Consider the following 20,114-nt stretch of genomic DNA (forward strand, 5'->3'; position numbering starts at 1 on the left):
AAGAGCTACGACTAGCCAATGACGACACCGCGACAAATCGCTCCTCGCTGATTGGGCGCAGCTCCTAATCAACCGATCGTTACGTCGTCTCGACGATTATCGTTCAGATGCTTCGCCTAGATCATTGTTAGACTATTCTTGCTTAGATCGTTTCGCTGTACTAATTACTACGATTGTTATCACTATTGTCTTGAACCGAATATTATTTTTATATCTATTATTGTTATCGTTTGAAATAAATTGTGCATTATTAAAACAGTCGAAACTAATAATCCCGGTTGTGTCTACGGAAGCGACTCGTTCTTCCAATTCTTATCGAGACGAATCTCAATTCTACTTTTATTTACAAATAGCTTAAACGCGATCGAGGAATTCCTTCTCCGCGGCACAATCGACAAATTCTTTTCTGCGACTTCACCGCCAATCAATTCTACTCTCTCTCGGAGCAGAATAAGGAGTAGATGTCATTTGATTGGTTTGCCTGACGTCGTCAGACATATCGTTGAGTACCAGTGTCGTGCCATAGAACTGCACACAGCAGGCGAGGGCCAAAAAAAAGGCACATTGATCTCACGTAGCAGGAACTCCTCGAAGGGAATTTATTTTTCCGAGGCCCGTGCTTCGTGAGACGCAACAATTGGTATATAAGGATCGGTGTTCCCCGTTTGCATTTGTAGTTCATATTTTGTCCATACCCGTTTGTCGCTGAAGTTGCGCACGCTTTAAGCGAAAGGTAACGAACAGTCTTGTGCGACGGTTCGAACTCCTCGTTCGAACGTCATGCCCGTCACGGCGCGCGATTAGAAGAGTTTTTTCTTGTGAAAACGTCACTCCTACGTTATTGTCAAAGGATAATAAACAATTGATTGAGTAATATATATACATTCAATGTATATATGTTGCAATATAAATGACTCCATGCAACATTGCCGAACTAGCAAAAACTAGTAGGGACAATAAGTTAATAAACGGCTAAAAAAATGTTAACTTACAAATTATAGATGTTATAACCTATTCTGCTATAATCAAAGTATAAAGTGAATCATGAATTTTAACAAAGAAAATTCAGATGTTTACGATCTTATAACTGAACTAAGTAAACAGATATGTCAAAAACAGTGTCTTTCGTTAGAACATCCATACCTACAAAGCAGGAATGATATAACCAAAATAAAGAAATTAAGAAGTAAAGCTTTCGAGATACTGTTAAATAAGAGTCTGAAAACACAATATAATTATGGTACGATACGTTTATGATAATATAATTTATTAATATTTCGTACATACCTATTTAGCATTAATATTTTATTAAACGATATTGTTGCGTACATTATAATTGGAATATTTATAGATGAGACAATGAAGGAAAGAAAAGATCCTATAATAGAGATATATAAGTATGCGTTTGTATTAAAACTTCATATGAGACATGTGTCGGAAGGTATATTATTAGAAAGCCTTGTGGATGAATTTAATGCAAACGATTTACAAACAGGAAGCGTCGTATATTTAGTTTTACAACTGCTTACCGAATTAAAAAATTATCATAATAATCAAGAACCTGATTTAGTAAGTTTATTATTATTAAAATTTAATTAAGATATTGTCTGTCATATTATTTTATCACGAGTTATAATATAAAATTTCATTATATTATAGAATATTTTTTATTACTCAAGCGTCAATCCTGCATTATTGGAGCCTCTTCGGACGTTGGAGAATACGTCACAATTTCCGATATATCCTATAGAAACGTTTATGCTATCGAACAAATTGGATGCGATGCTTGATATTCAGAAATGTCATATCATACAACAGACAACTGCAAATTCCATAAATAGATCGTGTTTATATAATCAGGATATATCGACATTTTCAAATAGATTAGAGTCTACTAGGTAAGATAAAATACATGTAACTTTATTATTTTAAACTTTTTGATTATAATAATAGTTCAAATATAAATATTGCTTTAGATTCAAACAAATTATATTCAAGCGTTTTAATCGATTTAAGATAATACGAATAATGGTTTAATGAAATTTTAGGTGTAAAATTGATATCGGTTGGTTTCCTATACCAAAGTGTATAACTGATTTCTCCTTTAGAGATACTATTTCATATTTCTTACCACAGACTATGGTAAGCACACATTTTGTGATTAAAATTGTAGACACGCGCGTACACAAAATAAACAATTTTCTTTTATAATCAGACAGATATGGATTACAATACAAATTATATGGATAAATCTAAAAAAGAAACAGAAGTGGAACGAAATATGCCTTGGTTGAATACGAAATTTGTAAATAGATCTATTGAAAGCGTTTCGGATATATGCAGATCATCTAGTGAAAACCTTTATAATGAAATTGTAAACGTTAAAGACATTTATGAAGAGACATGGGATAACATAGACATAACAAACACTTTGATACTCGATTGTCGTACATGGGAAACTTTGGGAGAATTTGAATCTGCAAAGCAGTATAATTTTTTAACAGATACTCCAAATGCTATGTTACATTTAACAAGAATAAAACAGATTTGCACTTTGTTATTACTTCCGAAAAGGGTAATGTGCATCTACTCTTATTTGAATATCATAGCACGTATTATCAATAGGTGTAATACGGATTTTTTATTACAGGTTATCAATAGTATAGATTTGCCAGAAGAAATTTCAACTAGAGAATTCGTAATGAATATAAAATTATTGTTATTGGGTACAGAAACAAAATCTTTTAAATACAATAATGAGGTAGAATATGCGTGGTCAAAAATCAACGGCGTAATTAATCACTTTATAATATTTTTATATTTTATGATCTAGATTGGTTTTTACATGTCTCAGAATATTGCTGTTCGTAGTGTTAGCAATGAAACATTGATCAATATTTGTCAAAGATTTATCTACTGGGGTAATTGTTTTAAATATTTAACGAACTTAATTATACCAAATTCACACAGTGGAAAATTGTCACAAGAAGGCCTTATATACAAGGTAATGTAACTTGTTATGTATTTATGTAATAAACAGTCTATTTTCATATATCGCACAGAAGTGACATTTTGCGTTTTAATAATATTAGTACTTTATAGTAGGTAACTTTTATTCTCTACAAGATATATTTATGATCTACAAATGCAAATATTTATATTTTTAGGCAATGTGTATGAGTATCAAAGAAATACTTCTTTATTACAAAGCTGCTCTTCTGCGAATTTTTGAACATATTAATGAATATACAGGATTACTGAATGTGTTAAGTAAAGTCCAACCAGTGGCTCTCTTATTGTCAGAAGTAACTAAGCTTTGTCAATGCAATAGGGAAAACGGAAAAATGGGTGAAAATTGCAATATTTTTGCGATAGTTAACAAAATGATTACAAAGATCACCCTTCCCCAAATAGCATTTGCTTTGTATACTATTTTGAAATCATGCTGCGAAGTTTATTTTCGGTATATATACACATACACACACACACACACATATTTATGTTTATTTAGTTTTTGTAAAATTTTTTATTAATTTACCACATTAATTCTACTAAATAAATATTTAGATTTTTACAGAAATGGCTGTTCGAAGGTATATGCCACGACGTTTATGGAGAATTCATGATTAAAGAACATTCACAGTTTCTACGTAACAAAGGTCCAAAATTTTGGACCAAAAGTTTTACTGTCCATCACGAGTCAGTTCCAAGTTTTCTAAATCGATTAACAGAATCTATATTACAGTGTGGGAAAGCAGTAAGACTTTTGAAAATATGTGATCCTAAGGTAAAAAAATACATTACCAATTGTGTATGTGTGTGTGTAAATATTATTCTAATATAGAACTCTCTGTTAATATAGAATCCTGTGTGTAATGTTTTTAATTCTTCACAACCAGAATTAAAAGTATGCTTAAGCGTTACAATGTTACGTGAACAGTTAATAAAATGTAAAGAATACAAACATAGAGGAGAAGAAGCTCTAGGTCGGCCGATATCACTTTCGGTGGCAATTCAGGATCAAAAAGATGCTGAAAGAGAGAAGGCTAATCTAGTCATTAATGCACAACAGGATACATTAATGAGAATAAAGAGTCAGTATTGTATTCATTCACAACCTATTCGACATAAAACGATATAATATCGAATAGATTAATTACTGTTAGTGAAGTATTTGTTCTTCACGTAATATAAAAGTAAAAAATAAAAACTAATAATATAACATTCGACTTGATTACGTAGCAATTAATTTTTATAGGAGAGCAAGAAGAATTTTTGAAAAATACAATTGAAAACAAAAGAGAACTTTTAAAAGTACTAAAGGAGCAAGCTATTGAAGCTAACTTATACAAAGTAAAAGAAAAGGAAGCAGAAATGTTAACCGACAGATTACTTATGGAAAAGAATAACCAGAGAGAAGAAGAATTATATAACTGGAAGTGTTCTGAAAGGTAGAACAAATATTATTTATTATCTTGTAATCTTCACTTTCATATTACTAATGTGAATTTTATTTGTCTCTTAGCGCTTATTTGAAAAATTATTATACCGATCTTGAAGCTACCATTCAGAAGCAACGCGCACGTATAGAATGGTGTAATAAAAGAATGAAATATTTTGATAAAAGGGTAGCTGCATTATCTAAAATGGAGGAAGATATGTGGAAATGTACGCATATATCAGATACACAAATATTAAAGAATTTAGAAAACAATGAAACTGAAAGTGTTATAATACCTGCAAAAAATGTTTATAATCTTCAACATGTTCTAAATAATATTGAGTCAAATACATTGTCTGACAATATTGCGCAGGAAGACGAAAATAGTAATTTCGAAGAAGTCAAAATTATGGAGATACAAACGTTAAAACCTCGTGAGATTATCTGCGCCGATAATATCAACATTATTATTCGGTCTGATGACAAACAAAGTGCGTTAGCAAATATTTCTGACAATAAAAATACAAATAAACAATTTCCAATTATCTCCGATACACGGAGTACGAATATGTTAGAAACACCCACAAATATGAATAATATTTATAAATGCAATAATGAGAGAAGTAGTTTGCAAGAATTTTTACGAAGCGAAGTAGTAAAAGAATTAAAATCGGAAGTGATTAAAAATCCATTTAAAGTACAATCGGTCATTAACGATGATATTACGAATACGTTAATGAGTCGTGAACAAACCAATGTGGAGACACATAATAACGATAATAGAATTTTCGATAGACCTAAAGTTCTCGAGATAGAGAGACTTGATAACATGACAGAAGCACAGCGTAATAAAATGAAAATGTTGAAACATGAGTTTGGCATAACGCCAAATAACAATCAATCAAATTTATTTTTTGTGGAAAGAAGACCAATTTCGGATGATTTTATTATTAAAGCCGATAGTCCCTCTGAGGATAATAATCGAAATTATGAATCAAATGATGTTACAAATAATACAATTAACGTTCAAACAAAATGCATCGATGCAATAGGAAGTATTACGAAAAATTGTAAAGTAGTCGGAGAATTGAATACCGAAGAGAATTTTGAATTTTTCGGTAAAGTCAATAATATCGACGAAATTGCACAAAGTTCTTCTACGATAGATAATTTCGCATCATCTGTAAATAGTATTATGTCAAATTTACAAACTTATGAAGACATTTCTCCTTTAGATGTCAATAGTTTATCTTCATCATCAAACACTAAATGCAATGCTGCCCAGAACATTTTATTTCCAGAACATTACAATGTCAACATTTCTACGCCTTCGACTTCAAATGATGATGTTAATACCTCAGACTTTACATCATTAACTATAGCTGATGTTGAATTAATAGACAAGACATCTCTACAGGTTTATTTGGAAAAATCAATTATTATACCATTGCAAATACAAAGTCGTATTGTTAATGATGCTCTTATTAAATATTTATTAAATGAGCATAATATGCTTTTACATTTGCAAAGCTTAAGAAGTTACTTTTTCTTATTAAATGGAGAATTTGCCAAATGCCTAACAAATTCTTTATACGCTCGTCTATATGAAATATCCGTACCAATAGAACTTTTCAATTCAGCCACTCTAACAAATGTATTGGAGCGTGCACTTATTAGCTCTTTCAGCAGCAATTACATGAATTCGGAATTGCTTAGCCTTTCGGCCATTGATACCCCGATGCAGTTACACGTAGGTTTAAATATTTTGAAAATATTTTGTTGCAGTTTTCCAATTTTTTTTATATTCCCTATGCTCTTTTTTTTTTTCTTTTCTTTTCTTTTTAATATACGTCATTAAATGTAGTTTTTACGCTTATTATTGCAGATATCTGATCCCCATGCCTTGGATTGTTTGTGCCTTAGTTACAAAATTTCATGGCCTTTAAATATTATCTTAGATGACGCAGTTATGTTACAATATAGCAAGGTATTTAAATTTTTGTTGATGATTGGTAGAGTACTCTGGGTATTACAGGAGGATTTTCGTATGATGAAAGTTGAGCATGAAGCAGCCATGTCAGAACAATATCATAAGGTATTTCTTACTGTTTTATTAAATTGTGTTTCTCATAAAATTAGGCTTTTAAAATTATTAAAAAAAATATATATATATACACGTACTTCTTTTCTGTTTCTTTTTAATTGTACTTTCTGATTTTGTAGCTTCAACTGTACAGGCATTCAATGACACAATTTATCAGTGCACTTCATAATTATATAACTTGCAGTGTATTACATGCAAGTTGGATCGAATTTGAGAAAGATTTGTGTAATTCTTTGACTCTAGATCAGATTCGATTTTCACATGTAAATTATATTAAAAGAATATTATCAAGGTAAATTTTTTAACTTTTTTCATTAATGTGCTACGATATCAAATACATATCGTGCATTATTCGCGCGCGCCCGTATAAACGCACGAACGCACAAACGTACATATTTGTAAATACAAATCTTTATTTAAACTAATTTCAGGTGTATACTGAACACTCGTGGTGAAAAAATGCGAACATGCTTGGGCAATATTTTTAAAGTTATATTGAAGTTTCATAATCGATTGAGATCTCAAAGCTGGATTTCTAATTCAGAAGGTCATGTCCACCCTAATTTTAAAAAATTAGAACAAATGTATGAGGTTTTCTGTGAATTACGGATATATCTATCTCGTATAGCTCATAAATTAACTACTAGCGGATATCAGCCACACTTAATACATTTTCTTAATACTTTAAATATAAATCATATGTATGATTTAACAGAGAAATCATCTTAGGTTTATATTGTAAAGAACTAATTTCAATCCAATAAACACAATTATTGCGATCTTTAAGTAACGTTTGGAAAAAATAATAGTCGCACTTCATACATTTCTATCAATTAAGTAAATTACATATAGTACATAAATATATCTCACTTTCTCCTCTTATAATATATTATTCACGTATGTATATACATAAATATTTTTTTTACAAAGTAACACCATCGTAAGTAGCGCCTGTTACGGTTAATAACTTATTTACTCCATTTTTATTAAGATGTCTATAAATACATTTCTTGTTACTAAACTATTGTACCTTATAAGAGAATAAAATTATTTAAGTAAATGCTGTTGCTGAAATATTTCTATCGAGTATATTGGTACAACGTTCACATATTTCAGCTCCGTACATTTCAGGATGTCTTCGACAACGTTTACATAGTTGCTTTTCTATATGATTTAAATGCACCTGTGTTTCATTAAGCGCATCATCTTTTGTGAGAGTTACTTTCGAAACTTGTAGAATATTACATAATTCGGACAAAGAAGATTGCTTTTCTTTTTGAAGAATCTATAGTGGCAGAAGTAAGTATAATAATTCATATTAAAATTACTAATAAAACAATTTTGTAATACACCAATTAATAATTAGCATCAAAGCAGCACTTACTGATAGTAATTCATAATCTTGTTTAGTACTCATTATTGTAGCTGCTAATTCCCATGTATTTCGAGTAGCAAGTTTGTTAACTTTACTTCTTAAACATAATGCAGCTTCTATACATTCAACAGTTTCTGGTTGATTCCAAGTTTCTGGTACAGTGTATTTGGTATAATGCAGTGGTATGTATTCTAATAAAACAAAGTATTATGATACATTGTATTTTGTAACAGCAGTCTTTACAGAGTTCATTATAAATTTTCATTTACCAGTATCAGTATTTTTAGTACGATGCAACCAAACTTCTTCTGCCAAGTGGGGTACAATTGGAGCAATACTTCTCAAAACGACAGTGAGTATTGCATCTATTACTTTTATACTAGCAGCACGATACGGCGACGTTATGGCATCGCAATAAAGCCTATCTTTGTTTAAATGACAATATATCGATGATACATCGTTCACCATAAAATTTTTTACTAGTTTGCATACGTTATGATATTCATAACTGTCATAGAAGTCCTGAATCTAAAAGAAATCGACAAAGCTCGGATATGATTTTAAAAACGAAAAGTATAAATATAGAGTAGAAATATCCTATCAGGATCTTTAAAAAATAAAAGTTAACTATTTTTCTCAATCCCTGCTCTTAGGTATTATATAATTATACTTATATATTATCTACAAAGATTACTTACTTGTCTATTATAATGATACAAACGATGTAGCATGTTCTGGTCAAGATGCAGAAACTTTGGATCTATTACTAAATTGAATTCCATATTGGAATGCAGAACACCCAATAAAAAGCGTAATATTAATCTAAGTTTTTCTATAGATTCTTTACTCTCTTGTAATATTTCTTGTGTAACACGTATTTGGATGTGTTGACAACCGTGACTGCCGACCCACCATCTGACAAAAGTATAACAAAATTACTTATTTCAAAACCAAGTTCTTGATCATTCTTATATGTTATATTGAATTAAATTTTTAACGTAAGGAGATTGTATCCTTTCCTTACCTAAGTGTATCAACTCCATATACATATTTTCCAAAATTATTACCACCCTTTGTAATATCGTCTGGATGTATAACATTACCTTCTGACTTGGACATTTTAGAAGCATTCTCATCAACCACAAATCCATGTACAAATAATGCACTTAAAACGAAACATTATATATGATGAGAAGAATATATTTTTATAGTATAGTTTAAATATATGTGCATATAAAATAGAAAAAGAAACAACAATTTACATATAAATATTATTACAATTAGCTGCAGTTATCATGATACTTTTACTATAAATTTATACCTCTAAAGAAAGTTTTACAACATACTTGTATGGAGAAGATCCTTGAAGTGCGACAGAAGTTAACAAAGATGATTGAAACCAGCCTGTAAGTTGATCTTGTCCTTCCATATATAAATCTGCCTTTTTTTCTGGTAAAATCGCAGACCATGAAATACCACTGTCGAACCAAATATCCATAATATCCTATAAAAGGGAAAGTCATATTTAATGACAATAAACGATAAAGGAGAAAAATAATTTACATGAGAGTTTAACGATTATTGATTTAAAAATAATATTTTTTTTCGTACATCACCCTTTCTTAGATTGTTTTCGTCGAGATTAAATTTTTTAAGAATTTCTTCTCCTACCAATTCTTCTATCGAAAATTTCCACCAACAATCCACGCCATTTTTTTCTATAAGATCACATATTCTATTTACCCATTCTCTATAAGTAACACATAAAGTAATGAGGCAATAGAGAAAGATCGGATATATTATAGACAATACATTTCAAAGTGATAACATAGAAGCTCGCATATGTACATCTACAATTACCTATTTGTAAATACTTCTCCCGTATTTTTTAAGTACAAAACAGGTATAGGTGTTCCCCAAGATCGTTGCCGTGAAATGCACCAAAACGGTCGCTTCGTAATTTGTGCAAACAGGCCGCTAAGAAAGGACGATTGATTATTTTTTGGGAATAGTTGTATGGTATCTAAAGTTTCCTAATAAAAATAAAAACTTAGAAGTAAAAAATCTCTGCCATCGGATTATTTTTTTTCCAGATCAGCAACTTACGAGAGCTTTTGTTTTGATGGAATTAATATCAATGAACCATTGGTGACTTGCTCGAATTATAACTGGTTCCTTAGTTCTCCAATCATACGGATAACTGTGTTTAATAGATTCAACAAATAAAACATCCTTGTTTAGGTGTTGTAGGACCTTTTCAGTGCCTTCGCATAAAACTTTCAAGCCTGCAAATTCAGGACCCGCTGCTTCCGTATATCGACCATTGTGGTCTACTACAGATAGCTAATGATAGAAATTAAGAATGAGCCTTCTTCGTTGCTATAATAATATTTCAATGTGTGTTTGCTGTTAAAATACATGCTACTCTTACGACTGGTATGTTATGTTCAAGTGCAATAAGAAAATCTTCTGGACCATGTGCAGGAGCTGTATGTACTAATCCAGTACCGAGATTCATTGTAACGTGTTCCCCTGGCAAAAAGGGTAGACTTTCTTTAGTGATCGGATGTAAATATTTGGCACCACTTAATTCCCTTCCTATAATAAATTGCATATATCAATAAAATACATATACTTTATTCCTTTTGGAATTCTTGTAATCTATTCAATGAGTATAAGTAATCTACCATTAATGGTTACTATTGACTTCAAATGACCAATTTTTGACTCAATGTCTTTCACCAATGGTTCGGCAATAATGTAAAAATTCCCACAAGCATCCTCAGTTAAGCAATATTCAGAATTAATAGAAAATGCTAAAGCTTGATTAGCTACTAGAGTCCAAGGTGTAGTTGTCCATGCAAGCGCATATACAGTGTTGTTGGTAAATGTTTTTAACTTCAATGGTACATCGCACATTTGTAAACGAATAATGACACATTTACTTTTATGTTGTTCATTATATACTAATTCTGCTTCTGCCAAAGCTGTTCTATAAAAAAGTACAATTTTTTGCAATGTTTTAATTAATAAGTAAATTTAGAATCTTGTTTAAGAAACATAAATTTTACTGTACTTGGAGGAAGGAGACCAATACACTGGCTTAAAATCTCTAAAAATGAGCCTTTTTTCGTATAAATTCATAAATTGCTGTAATTGATTTTTGATGTATGAAGTTTGATTTGTAAAATAGCATCCAGTTTCCTTCCAATCGGCCATTATACCCCAGGAAGAGAAAACTTCTCTTTGTTTCACAATAGTATTTTTAGCAAACGTAGATGCTGGGAATGTATTATGATAGTAAAAATAACTTTTAATTTTTGTTTCCTATATCACATCCTTGATACAAAGTGATGTAATTTACCTTTATGTCGAATTTCTAAGACATTCATTTTCTGGTTTTCGGTATTAAAGTTTTTAATTGCTTTAAGTTCAATCGGTAAACCATGACAATCCCAACCTGGTACATAATGTACACGTCGACCTCTCATAATTTTATTTCTCAATGTGATGTCCTTTAAAATCTACGAATACATAACAAATAAATTTGCCAATTAATAAAATATTTTTTATATAAAAATTGCCCCATTTAGTATGATCCACTAAAATATCAAAAAAAAAAAATTATTAAAAACATGATAAAGAGTTTAGAATGTATTCGTTCTTTTTTTGTTTTGACACGATATATGAAAATATTTACATTTGAAAAAGTTAATTAATAATCCTTTGAACAAAACTTTATGTTTTTTTTATAAATACATTATGCGATGAAAAGGACAAATACAAAATGTAATGGAAATATCCTTAATTGATACTTTTTAAATTTTACTCGTAACACTTTCTATCCTTAATGGATTGTTGTAAATAGGACAACTTATACAGATATATTAAATTAATGTATCATATACAAACTTTTATCAAATTTAATATTTAACCTTATTGACAGCATGTCCCATGTGAGGATTTCCATTGGCATATGGTGGCCCATCGTGCAAGACAAAATCTGGGCCTACCAAATTTTTTCTTTGCCAACAATACAAATCCAAGAATTTACATTTCTATTAAAGTAAAGGTTTTTGTTATTGACATTGTATACTTTTATATAAATATTAGTTATAAAAATGAAATAAAAACAATATTTACTTCTAGTAAATACTTATCCATATCAATGCGTTTTTTCCCATTAAGTCGTACTTGGAAGTCAGTTTGTGGTAATATAATAGTTTCTGTATATTTTTTATTAACTTTATTTTTAGCTGCATCTTGTAAATTTCTTATGTGATTTTTGTATGATTTTGTATATTTTAAAATACAAAAATTAAAATGTTTCGTTGATATTCTCAGAGCATATAGGTTCTTGTACTGCATTTTCTTTATTGTTATTGTTGTTATTATTATTATATATTATATTATGTTATTATATATCAATATTCAGTTATAAATTATTTTTTAAAATGTTAAATTTTTACCACTAGTAATTACATTATGCAAATAAAGAATAATTACAGTTTGCAAAACATAAACATCCTTCTTGTACGAAGCACGGATTAGTAATTAAAGAAGAACAACAATTTTTCTTCTCTAGGGAATTATAGTTGAAAATAGCAATCAATCAGTTTGTCTTTGAACCACTAGGCGTCGCATAAATCGCATCTTCTCCCACGCTCAAATTGTAAACATTACAATATACACGATTACAAAAAATTTGTGTGTATATATATATATATATATATGTATACCATATAATAATTCATAGTAATCAAGTTTGCATAATTTCTTAAACAATAGCACATTTTTTTAAACATCACATAATCATTAACACGCTGAAGGCAAAGTAATTTTTAATTTGATATTTCATAAGTTGGGAATTTCAAATTCATAGATGTAACTGATCAGCTACGATTTAAAAAACAACTGATATACGAGTGACTGACAATTATCATCGAATCTGTTTTCTATTGAATTTCGCAATTCTTTTTGTTTGATTAAGTTAAAATGTGATTTATTTTGAACTGTTACAAGTGAAATGAATTATGAATTAATATATATATTTATGTTAAATTTATTTCATTAAAATTTTATTTTTACCATAGTTGTATAAACAGAAAGTAACAAGTTGTAAGCCCCTGTGGCCTAATGGATAAGGCATCGGTCTCCTAAACCGGGGATTGTGGGTTCGAGTCCCACCAGGGGTAAGTGTAAATTTTTTTTTCTTTAGTATCGCCGTTGTTTAGCATTATTTTGAAACATTTAATCCAAGGAATTAGCTTTGAAACAACACGCAGGATATAATATTAATATTATTAGCAATTTTTGAGTGCTTTGTATCTCTCTTACACACCACTTTTAATTATTAAAGAATTTTTAATATTATAAGAATAGTTTAAAAGTTGCATTTTTTCGTTTATATAATATGATCATATATACCACCGAATATTTTCACATTATTTTTATATCATTAGTACATAAATGTTGTAGCATATATTTAATTCTTTTATAACTTGCATAAAAGAAAGAATTTTCCCAAATTTATTTCGTAAATATAATCGTATCATGTTATTAAATATGATAAAAAGATATTAACAATTTCGTTTATAGCATAGGTACATCTTTTCATATAATTCTATCCTCAATTATCAATCTGATGATCGTCATTACTATTTGTATCTGCAGAATAGTGATTAATAAATCGTGCAGATGGATCCACGATGTCTTTCACCCAACGTGGCATCCAAAAATAAGGAGTAAAAGTTTCAGCTTGACCACCGTAATATGATTCGAATACATTTCTATAAAAAAATGACAAACGTTAATTTAATTTTATCCTTGATTTACATGAGTTTTTAATTAATTTAAAAGAGAGAGAGAGAGAGAGAGAGAGAGAGAGTGATTTCATCACCTGTAATAAATGGCTTCTTTAGTCTTTGGCGTACAATGGGGATATTTAATGTGTGCTTTTGCTAAATCTTCATCTTGTACTTTATCTTCCACAATATCTTGAATGATTTGAAAAAGTGATTTTTTAATGGAAGTAACACCATCGCTAAATGCTTCTTTATGTCGCCAAAGTATTTTAGATGGTAGTATATCAGTACCATCAAATGCAGCTCTTAATAAATATTTTTCAATTCCACCTGTATTAAAAAGAATCTGAATGAAAAGATGTTCATTTTAAAAATTTAATTTATCTTGGAAATATATTTTGTGTAACGTTTTTGTAATCGTAACGTTTGATAAATTTGAAACATGTATTTTAATTACCTTGTGGTTGTCTAATGGCAGCATCAAGTGACAGATAGTAATTTGTAAATTGTATATCAAGAAATGGAACTCTAAGTTCTAAACTAAATGCACTGGTTGTCCTATCAGCTCTTAAGCCATCATAAAGATAAATGTCTTTTAGTAATCTAATTGACTCATTGTGCGCATCCATAGCTGTGGGAGCATCTCTGAAATAAATATATCCTTGTGCTAATTCATCCGCACCTTCTCCACTAAATATCACAGTCGTTTCTGTATTTTGAGAAATATATCTTGATATAATATACATCCTATAACATAAAATAAAATTTATAATTATTTATAATTCATTCTTCCTTATTTTTAACTTGGCGATTAAAGCAGTTAAGGCTGATTTTTCTCAAGCTCTGTTTATAATTAAGTAATTTTCTACCAAACGTACATGTAAATAGAAAAGATCTTTTTTAACGAATGACTTATATATAAAAATATATGAAAAATCTTACGCGACGGAAGCTCGTATTGTTGTAATGTCAAACGTTTCTAAATGGTAAATAACTTTATCCAAAATTTCAGCTACGTCTTTAGAAGAGAAAATAATTTCATGATGTTCCGTTCCTATATAGCTTGCAACCTAGTACATAAAACATATACATCTTTTTTTTTTAATATACACAAGAATCAATAGTGGTAATAATAATAGAAAAATATAGTATTTACCTGTCTTGCTGCAATAATATCTGGACTATCTCCCATACCTATTGCAAAACTTTGTATTTTATATGGCAACTTATGTTTTTTTGCATGCTGTACAAGCGTAGCTGCAACTAAGCTGGAATCTAATCCACCGGACAACAAGCAACCTATTCGCCTATCTGCCAATAAGCGTTTTTCTACAGCTGCCGAAAATAATTTTCTGATGTTCTTATGTACATCGCTATTACTTAGCACTGAAAAAAATATTTTATGGCATTATTATTAATATTAGATGAATATAAGAGAAGATCTTACTTTATATTTTCATGTCTAACATACTATTCCAAGGTGTATAAACTTGAAAGTTAGGTTTGTCTCCGGGCTTATGATAATTGATGGTTTGTAAAAGTCTTGTTCGGCCGTCGTTTAAAAGTTCATATTCCTCGTAATTACCCGGTAGAAACGGTTGCAATATGTACTCGTCTTCGATATGTTTACGTACACCAATGAGACCCTGTATAAATATGATAAATAGATATATGTGCCTTATGTATTATAAAATTTATACATATATTTCACGTATATCCAAAAAAATTAGCTTTAAAATTACTTTGCTTTCGGAAGATATCGCTAAATGTCCACTATTTGAATATAATTTGAATAAGGGTCTAACGCCATATGGATCTCTTCCAATAATTATTTTCTTTTGTTCGATATCTAGTAAACAAAATGCAAATACACCATCTAAAGATCTTGCAACATTGTCGGATCCACCTTGGGCATATAAATGCAAAATTACTTCTACGTCGCACTTGGTTGTATATTGAAAATTATATTGCTCTCTTAACTGTAATGTAAAAAAAATTTTTATCCTTCATGTCTCATATCTAATACAATTTATACAATTTATGTAGTTTTCAAAATTGATATAGATTTACCTTATTGCAGTTATAGATCTCTCCATTGCACAATAAAAAAAGATATGGGTATTTGTTAAGCCTCATCGGTTGCATCCCATTATGACAATCGACAATCGCTAATCTATGAAATGCAAGATATCCATTCTGCATCATAATATTTCAGAAATTAAAAACATGAACCTTTAATAACGTATTGCATTTTATTTTATCGATCGAAAAGAATTTTATACCTTAACTCTATTATCAAATTCAATTCGAAATGCTTCAGGGCCACGATGAGATATTTTTTCAAAATTTTCACAAATACAATTCATAGGCTTTCCATCTAAACCAAAGAGAGCCCAAATTCCACACATTTTATACACGTTCCGTCAAGCTTCTTCCTCTGTATGGTACATTACATTTTAATAATTATTCTTTTATAATATATCAAGGGTAAATTTAACAACAGATTGATCTTTGATTTACACAAATCGGTATATTATTTGACAAAGATTCATAATAGTTCTCTTTCTTTAATTCATTAATTTAAGAATTTATTATTTTGTTTTTCTTATATTTCTTACATTATAAACTATTCATAAATAAATAGATGAAATTCTACTACTATGTAATGATGTAATTACTATACGTAATGATGTAATTAAATAGTAAGTGTTACTAGTTTACCTGCGTTCACTTATATTGGAATTAAAAATTATATATTTTGCAAAAAATATATGAAAAGTAATGAACAAATATTTATTTATATAGCTTTGCGAAATATGCTCTATATAAGAGAACTTTTAATTTCTTGATTCGACACGTGGAACGCACGCGTTACGACGAACTCGTATGTACAAGTAACATACGATATCCATACGTACATCACATACGTATTTAATGCGTATGGTTATGCGTATGCGTACGATATGCATATGTATATACATATGTATATGTATATATATTTATATCTATATGGATGTAAAGCCATTCTGATATCTGATATTTTTAAACAAATGACGTATTGATAATGCACGGTTCGAAAGATTATGTGATCAATTTATATAAAAACGAACCGTTCTCTTCACCGATAACAGAGGAGAAATTTATTTTTCATTAGTACAACTTTTCTTATAATTCATTTTATTCAATCGATTTTGTTCAATGCGTGTGTGTTGATTTTGATTTAATATTCATAAATATCTTTTCATTCGTATCTTCTTTAATGATTGATCTTGGCGATTATAAAATGTGTCTTGCGAGTTGGCTACATACAACGTACAAAACGAGCTTTACAAGAGATAGTTACAATAAAATATAAAATTTTATTTACAGCAAATTATTTCCGAGTCGATTGAAAAATATGCTTTCCGAGATTTACACGATTTACTGCATATATGTGCATAATTTGTACATTAGCTGTGAAGTTTCACGTTCATTTCCTAAAGCAAACACACGTATACACATAGAAACGTTACCGTAGCAACGTTTTCTACTCTGGGAGTATTGTTTTGTGTGTATGGTGTAAGTTCAAATAAATATCAGATTAGATTTTTTGGCCATTAAAATTGAGATAATATCATTGATAAAGCGTTTTAATATAATTCAATGGGAAATGAATGATTTTGTACACAAATTTTTGGATTACACAATTGGAAATATTTTTGGAAAAGATATAACGTGTCGGGAACCGGTTCATCGTTGCGATAATTATCAACCCGGTATTCTAACGGAATTTGGAAGAGTCGGTATAAAAGTATGTGTGTTACGGTTTTATATATATATACACCTATATGTGTGTGTGTGTGTATATATATATACATATATAATTTCCTATTTTTAGGAAAATATTCTTTTATTATTTTTCTAACATCTCTCGTGTTTTTCTTCTATCCTATAGAAGCTCGCAAAGTCACTTCATACTGTATTATGAGGAGTGTCACTTACTCTGTTTTCTAAAGTTTTCCAAAAATTTCTCGATCGGTATATCATTCACCTTCTTTACCGAATTTCGTATCTGACGGTTACGTATACGACGCGTATCTACTATTTAACGATTTCTAGTTCTCTTATAGCAGTTAAACGGCATTATTGTATTTAATATAATAGGTAAACCTTCGCGTCATTGTTTATACACGAAGTCATTATTTTATAATGAACAGATTAAAGGTAATTATGTGATTATGTTGGATAAATGGTCTCGACTAGTGTTTTTTCAACTTTTATTTGTGAATTCGTTTGTCTGACAATGAGATACATAATGTCTTATGTCTTTCTCATTAATATTTTCATTAAATTTTGTTTAACCATATTACCTGTAATATAACAAGAATTAATATCTTACCGTGTTACTCTTTGCTTAATTTTTATATTATTTAATCGTAGAAAAAAGCATAGAAGAGGATTAGAAGATACATATATATATTTTTATTATTTTGTACCGTCTTCTAAAATTTAAACCTGATTCATTTATGTTTATACAGTTTTTGAAAAAGTTCTTAATGCCATGTGGACTTTGCGCAGCAGTGCCAGTACTTCGATCTCAATCTCCTCAAGATCCACCTGATCCTTGCAGCAATAAGAAAGAAAGCAAGATGATTCGTCCTTCAGAACTTCCTATTTATCCGTTAGAAGATGTTTACTCTAAAGATATTCCATGGTAAACCATCGGTAATATGTTTCCTAATTTTGAAAGAGTTGTAATTTTATATTTCTAAAAGTCTATATATAATAGTAATTTGTATGCATGCGTTATTAAATGAACAAAAAAATAAATGGGACAGTAATAACAGTAAGTGGGGTAGTAAATAAAAAAAATAGAGTTCAATGTTTCTTTAGGTTATGATATTGTACAAATTGATTCTTAGAGACGTTACTTGCAGTTCAAACGTTTATCCATCTTCTGCTTTGGAGCAACAATTTGGGACGATTAGAAGATCTCTGCAAGGTGTCATGTTACAATGGCAAATCATATCAGATACCGTTACATCGAAGATAAATACTGGATTGGATCATAGTCAATGTAAAGAAATATATCAATTTATTAAAAGGATATATCCTTTATTTAAAAACATTATAGCTTAGTACGATCAAAGCTTTCTCTATGTTTTGAAATGAAATTATTAATGTTAGTTAGTAGTTAATGTAATTGTTTGTGTTTTGGTATATTACATTTGAGACAAGTATGAATAATATTTTTAAATGTCAAATTCTAAATAACATACTTCTCTTGCTTGATCTTTCTTTTAGATTTAGTGGAGTATCTACAAGAAGAAGATAATACTATGCCACGATTTGGTGCTATTGGAATTGGTGGACTGACAGGTATAATATTTGGACTTCGAGGAGGCTTCTTAAAAAAATTGATGTATACCAGTACAGGTGCTCTTACCATTGGAGCCATTTGTTATCCCAAGAAAGCTCAGGAAAGTTTAGAATATGCTAAACATTATGCTAATGTTAGTTATAACTTTATTTATGGCGGTGAGTAGCAATATCGTTTGATGTACATTTAATAAAATAAATCGTAGGATTAAAGTTAACATTAATCTCCTCTATCAATAAAACATTTTACTTATCATTATATTTTACAAGAAGATAATGTTTAATGTATCTTTTGAAATAGGATTTTACATATTTCAATTAGTTTAGATTTATTTATAAAAGATATGCGTACAATACATAAGATTATTCTTTTCCTATATTTATCTTTAAGTGTTATGAATTGTATATAGAGTTATTATATATTGTTTGATAGTGTTGTCATACTCTTAGATTCTAAGATTATATTACTTATTTCAGTGAAACCAGGAGATGATGAGCGAGTATTACCAGATATTAAATTGTCAGATTTATCGACATTTAAAATGCCTAATACTTTTTCGGAATTCGTAGAATTGAGCACTGATACGGGGCGGGCTATTGTTAGTTTAGTTGGTTCTTTAAGCGAGAGGACATGGGAATTTGTAACTGATAAGAAAGAGGTATATCGTATTATATATATATATATATATATATATATAAATTAATTTTTAAATATATATTTTTAATTAAAAATATATCATGACATCGTTTAATCGTGCTACGCGCATAAAATTACTTTTTATGCAGTCGATTGTCTGATTTATTGCATAAGATCGTTGCATTGCAGGTGACGAAATCTGCGCTTAAGACAGACTCTGACAATAATGAAAAAATTGATTGAAGAGACAACTACGTCGGATTTTCTAAATCGTAATTGTTTGTAAAAATATATGGTAACAAATATTAGAAAAATATTTCATTGTTATTTATGTGTGTAAGATATATGTGTATATTGATTTCTATAGGTCACATTTTTTCTCGAATAGTACTCTA

At 29.5% G+C, this 20,114-nt stretch overlaps 4 protein-coding genes and 1 non-coding gene across 11 annotated transcripts; 3 read left to right on the forward strand and 2 right to left on the reverse strand.

The window, feature by feature from the left end:
- The first annotated feature begins 26 nt into the window (after nucleotides 1-26).
- On the forward strand, nucleotides 27-7,274 carry LOC127066009 (gamma-tubulin complex component 6). Of its 3 annotated transcripts, XM_050999154.1 has the most exons (15): nucleotides 27-1,240; nucleotides 1,352-1,569; nucleotides 1,660-1,898; nucleotides 2,049-2,142; nucleotides 2,216-2,575; nucleotides 2,651-2,761; nucleotides 2,834-3,004; nucleotides 3,168-3,463; nucleotides 3,568-3,787; nucleotides 3,863-4,094; nucleotides 4,259-4,451; nucleotides 4,526-6,191; nucleotides 6,327-6,536; nucleotides 6,665-6,837; nucleotides 6,977-7,274. In XM_050999154.1, exons 1-15 carry the CDS (start codon nucleotides 1,045-1,047, stop codon nucleotides 7,272-7,274), a joined length of 4,677 nt encoding a protein of 1,558 aa, XP_050855111.1. In that variant the 5' UTR covers nucleotides 27-1,044. The 3 variants fall into 3 exon arrangements, with proteins under 3 accessions (XP_050855111.1, XP_050855115.1, XP_050855119.1); XM_050999158.1 differs by lacking the exon at nucleotides 27-1,240 and having other exon boundaries at nucleotides 1,431-1,569; nucleotides 1,680-1,898; XM_050999162.1 differs by lacking the exons at nucleotides 27-1,240; nucleotides 1,352-1,569 and having other exon boundaries at nucleotides 1,846-1,898; nucleotides 2,220-2,575.
- A 131-nt stretch (nucleotides 7,275-7,405) lies between these two features.
- Nucleotides 7,406-12,489, reverse strand: LOC127066026 (isoleucine--tRNA ligase, mitochondrial). Of its 2 annotated transcripts, none has more exons than XM_050999217.1 (15): nucleotides 12,064-12,489; nucleotides 11,856-11,978; nucleotides 11,285-11,444; nucleotides 10,997-11,201; nucleotides 10,608-10,912; nucleotides 10,352-10,518; nucleotides 10,027-10,263; nucleotides 9,781-9,953; nucleotides 9,532-9,670; nucleotides 9,267-9,424; nucleotides 8,945-9,085; nucleotides 8,619-8,835; nucleotides 8,190-8,448; nucleotides 7,930-8,111; nucleotides 7,406-7,830 (listed from the first exon to the last, which is right to left on the reverse strand). In XM_050999217.1, the coding sequence occupies exons 1-15, from the start codon at nucleotides 12,286-12,288 to the stop codon at nucleotides 7,597-7,599; spliced, it is 2,925 nt and encodes a 974-aa protein (XP_050855174.1). In that variant the 5' UTR covers nucleotides 12,289-12,489; the 3' UTR covers nucleotides 7,406-7,596. The 2 variants fall into 2 exon arrangements, with proteins under 2 accessions (XP_050855174.1, XP_050855183.1); XM_050999226.1 differs by having other exon boundaries at nucleotides 11,833-11,978; nucleotides 12,064-12,089.
- Nucleotides 12,490-12,966: 477 nt separating this feature from the next.
- On the reverse strand, nucleotides 12,967-17,223 carry LOC127066031 (asparagine synthetase [glutamine-hydrolyzing]). 3 transcript variants are annotated; one of them, XM_050999250.1, is made up of 10 exons: nucleotides 17,092-17,223; nucleotides 16,007-16,161; nucleotides 15,795-15,920; nucleotides 15,467-15,703; nucleotides 15,196-15,370; nucleotides 14,881-15,110; nucleotides 14,667-14,794; nucleotides 14,182-14,471; nucleotides 13,820-14,054; nucleotides 12,967-13,709 (listed from the first exon to the last, which is right to left on the reverse strand). In XM_050999250.1, the coding sequence occupies exons 2-10, from the start codon at nucleotides 16,130-16,132 to the stop codon at nucleotides 13,550-13,552; spliced, it is 1,707 nt and encodes a 568-aa protein (XP_050855207.1). In that variant the 5' UTR covers nucleotides 16,133-16,161; nucleotides 17,092-17,223; the 3' UTR covers nucleotides 12,967-13,549. The 3 variants fall into 3 exon arrangements, with proteins under 3 accessions (XP_050855207.1, XP_050855197.1, XP_050855216.1); XM_050999240.1 differs by lacking the exon at nucleotides 17,092-17,223 and adding an exon at nucleotides 16,446-16,655; XM_050999259.1 differs by lacking the exon at nucleotides 17,092-17,223 and having other exon boundaries at nucleotides 15,795-15,897; nucleotides 16,007-16,153.
- Trnar-ccu (transfer RNA arginine (anticodon CCU)) lies at nucleotides 13,043-13,115 on the forward strand. Its single transcript has one exon. It is a non-coding gene; the product is annotated as a tRNA-Arg (tRNA).
- A 150-nt stretch (nucleotides 17,224-17,373) lies between the features above and the next one.
- LOC127066082 (MICOS complex subunit MIC27) lies at nucleotides 17,374-20,035 on the forward strand. Of its 2 annotated transcripts, none has more exons than XM_050999366.1 (6): nucleotides 17,374-17,514; nucleotides 18,242-18,417; nucleotides 18,641-18,780; nucleotides 19,008-19,241; nucleotides 19,560-19,741; nucleotides 19,909-20,035. In XM_050999366.1, exons 1-6 carry the CDS (start codon nucleotides 17,374-17,376, stop codon nucleotides 19,960-19,962), a joined length of 927 nt encoding a protein of 308 aa, XP_050855323.1. In that variant the 3' UTR covers nucleotides 19,963-20,035. The 2 variants fall into 2 exon arrangements, with proteins under 2 accessions (XP_050855323.1, XP_050855331.1); XM_050999374.1 differs by lacking the exon at nucleotides 17,374-17,514 and adding an exon at nucleotides 17,662-17,927.
- Nucleotides 20,036-20,114: the final 79 nt, after the last annotated feature.

This window comes from Vespula vulgaris, chromosome 1, assembly GCF_905475345.1.
Source record: "Vespula vulgaris chromosome 1, iyVesVulg1.1, whole genome shotgun sequence".
NCBI lineage: Eukaryota > Metazoa > Arthropoda > Insecta > Hymenoptera > Vespidae > Vespula > Vespula vulgaris.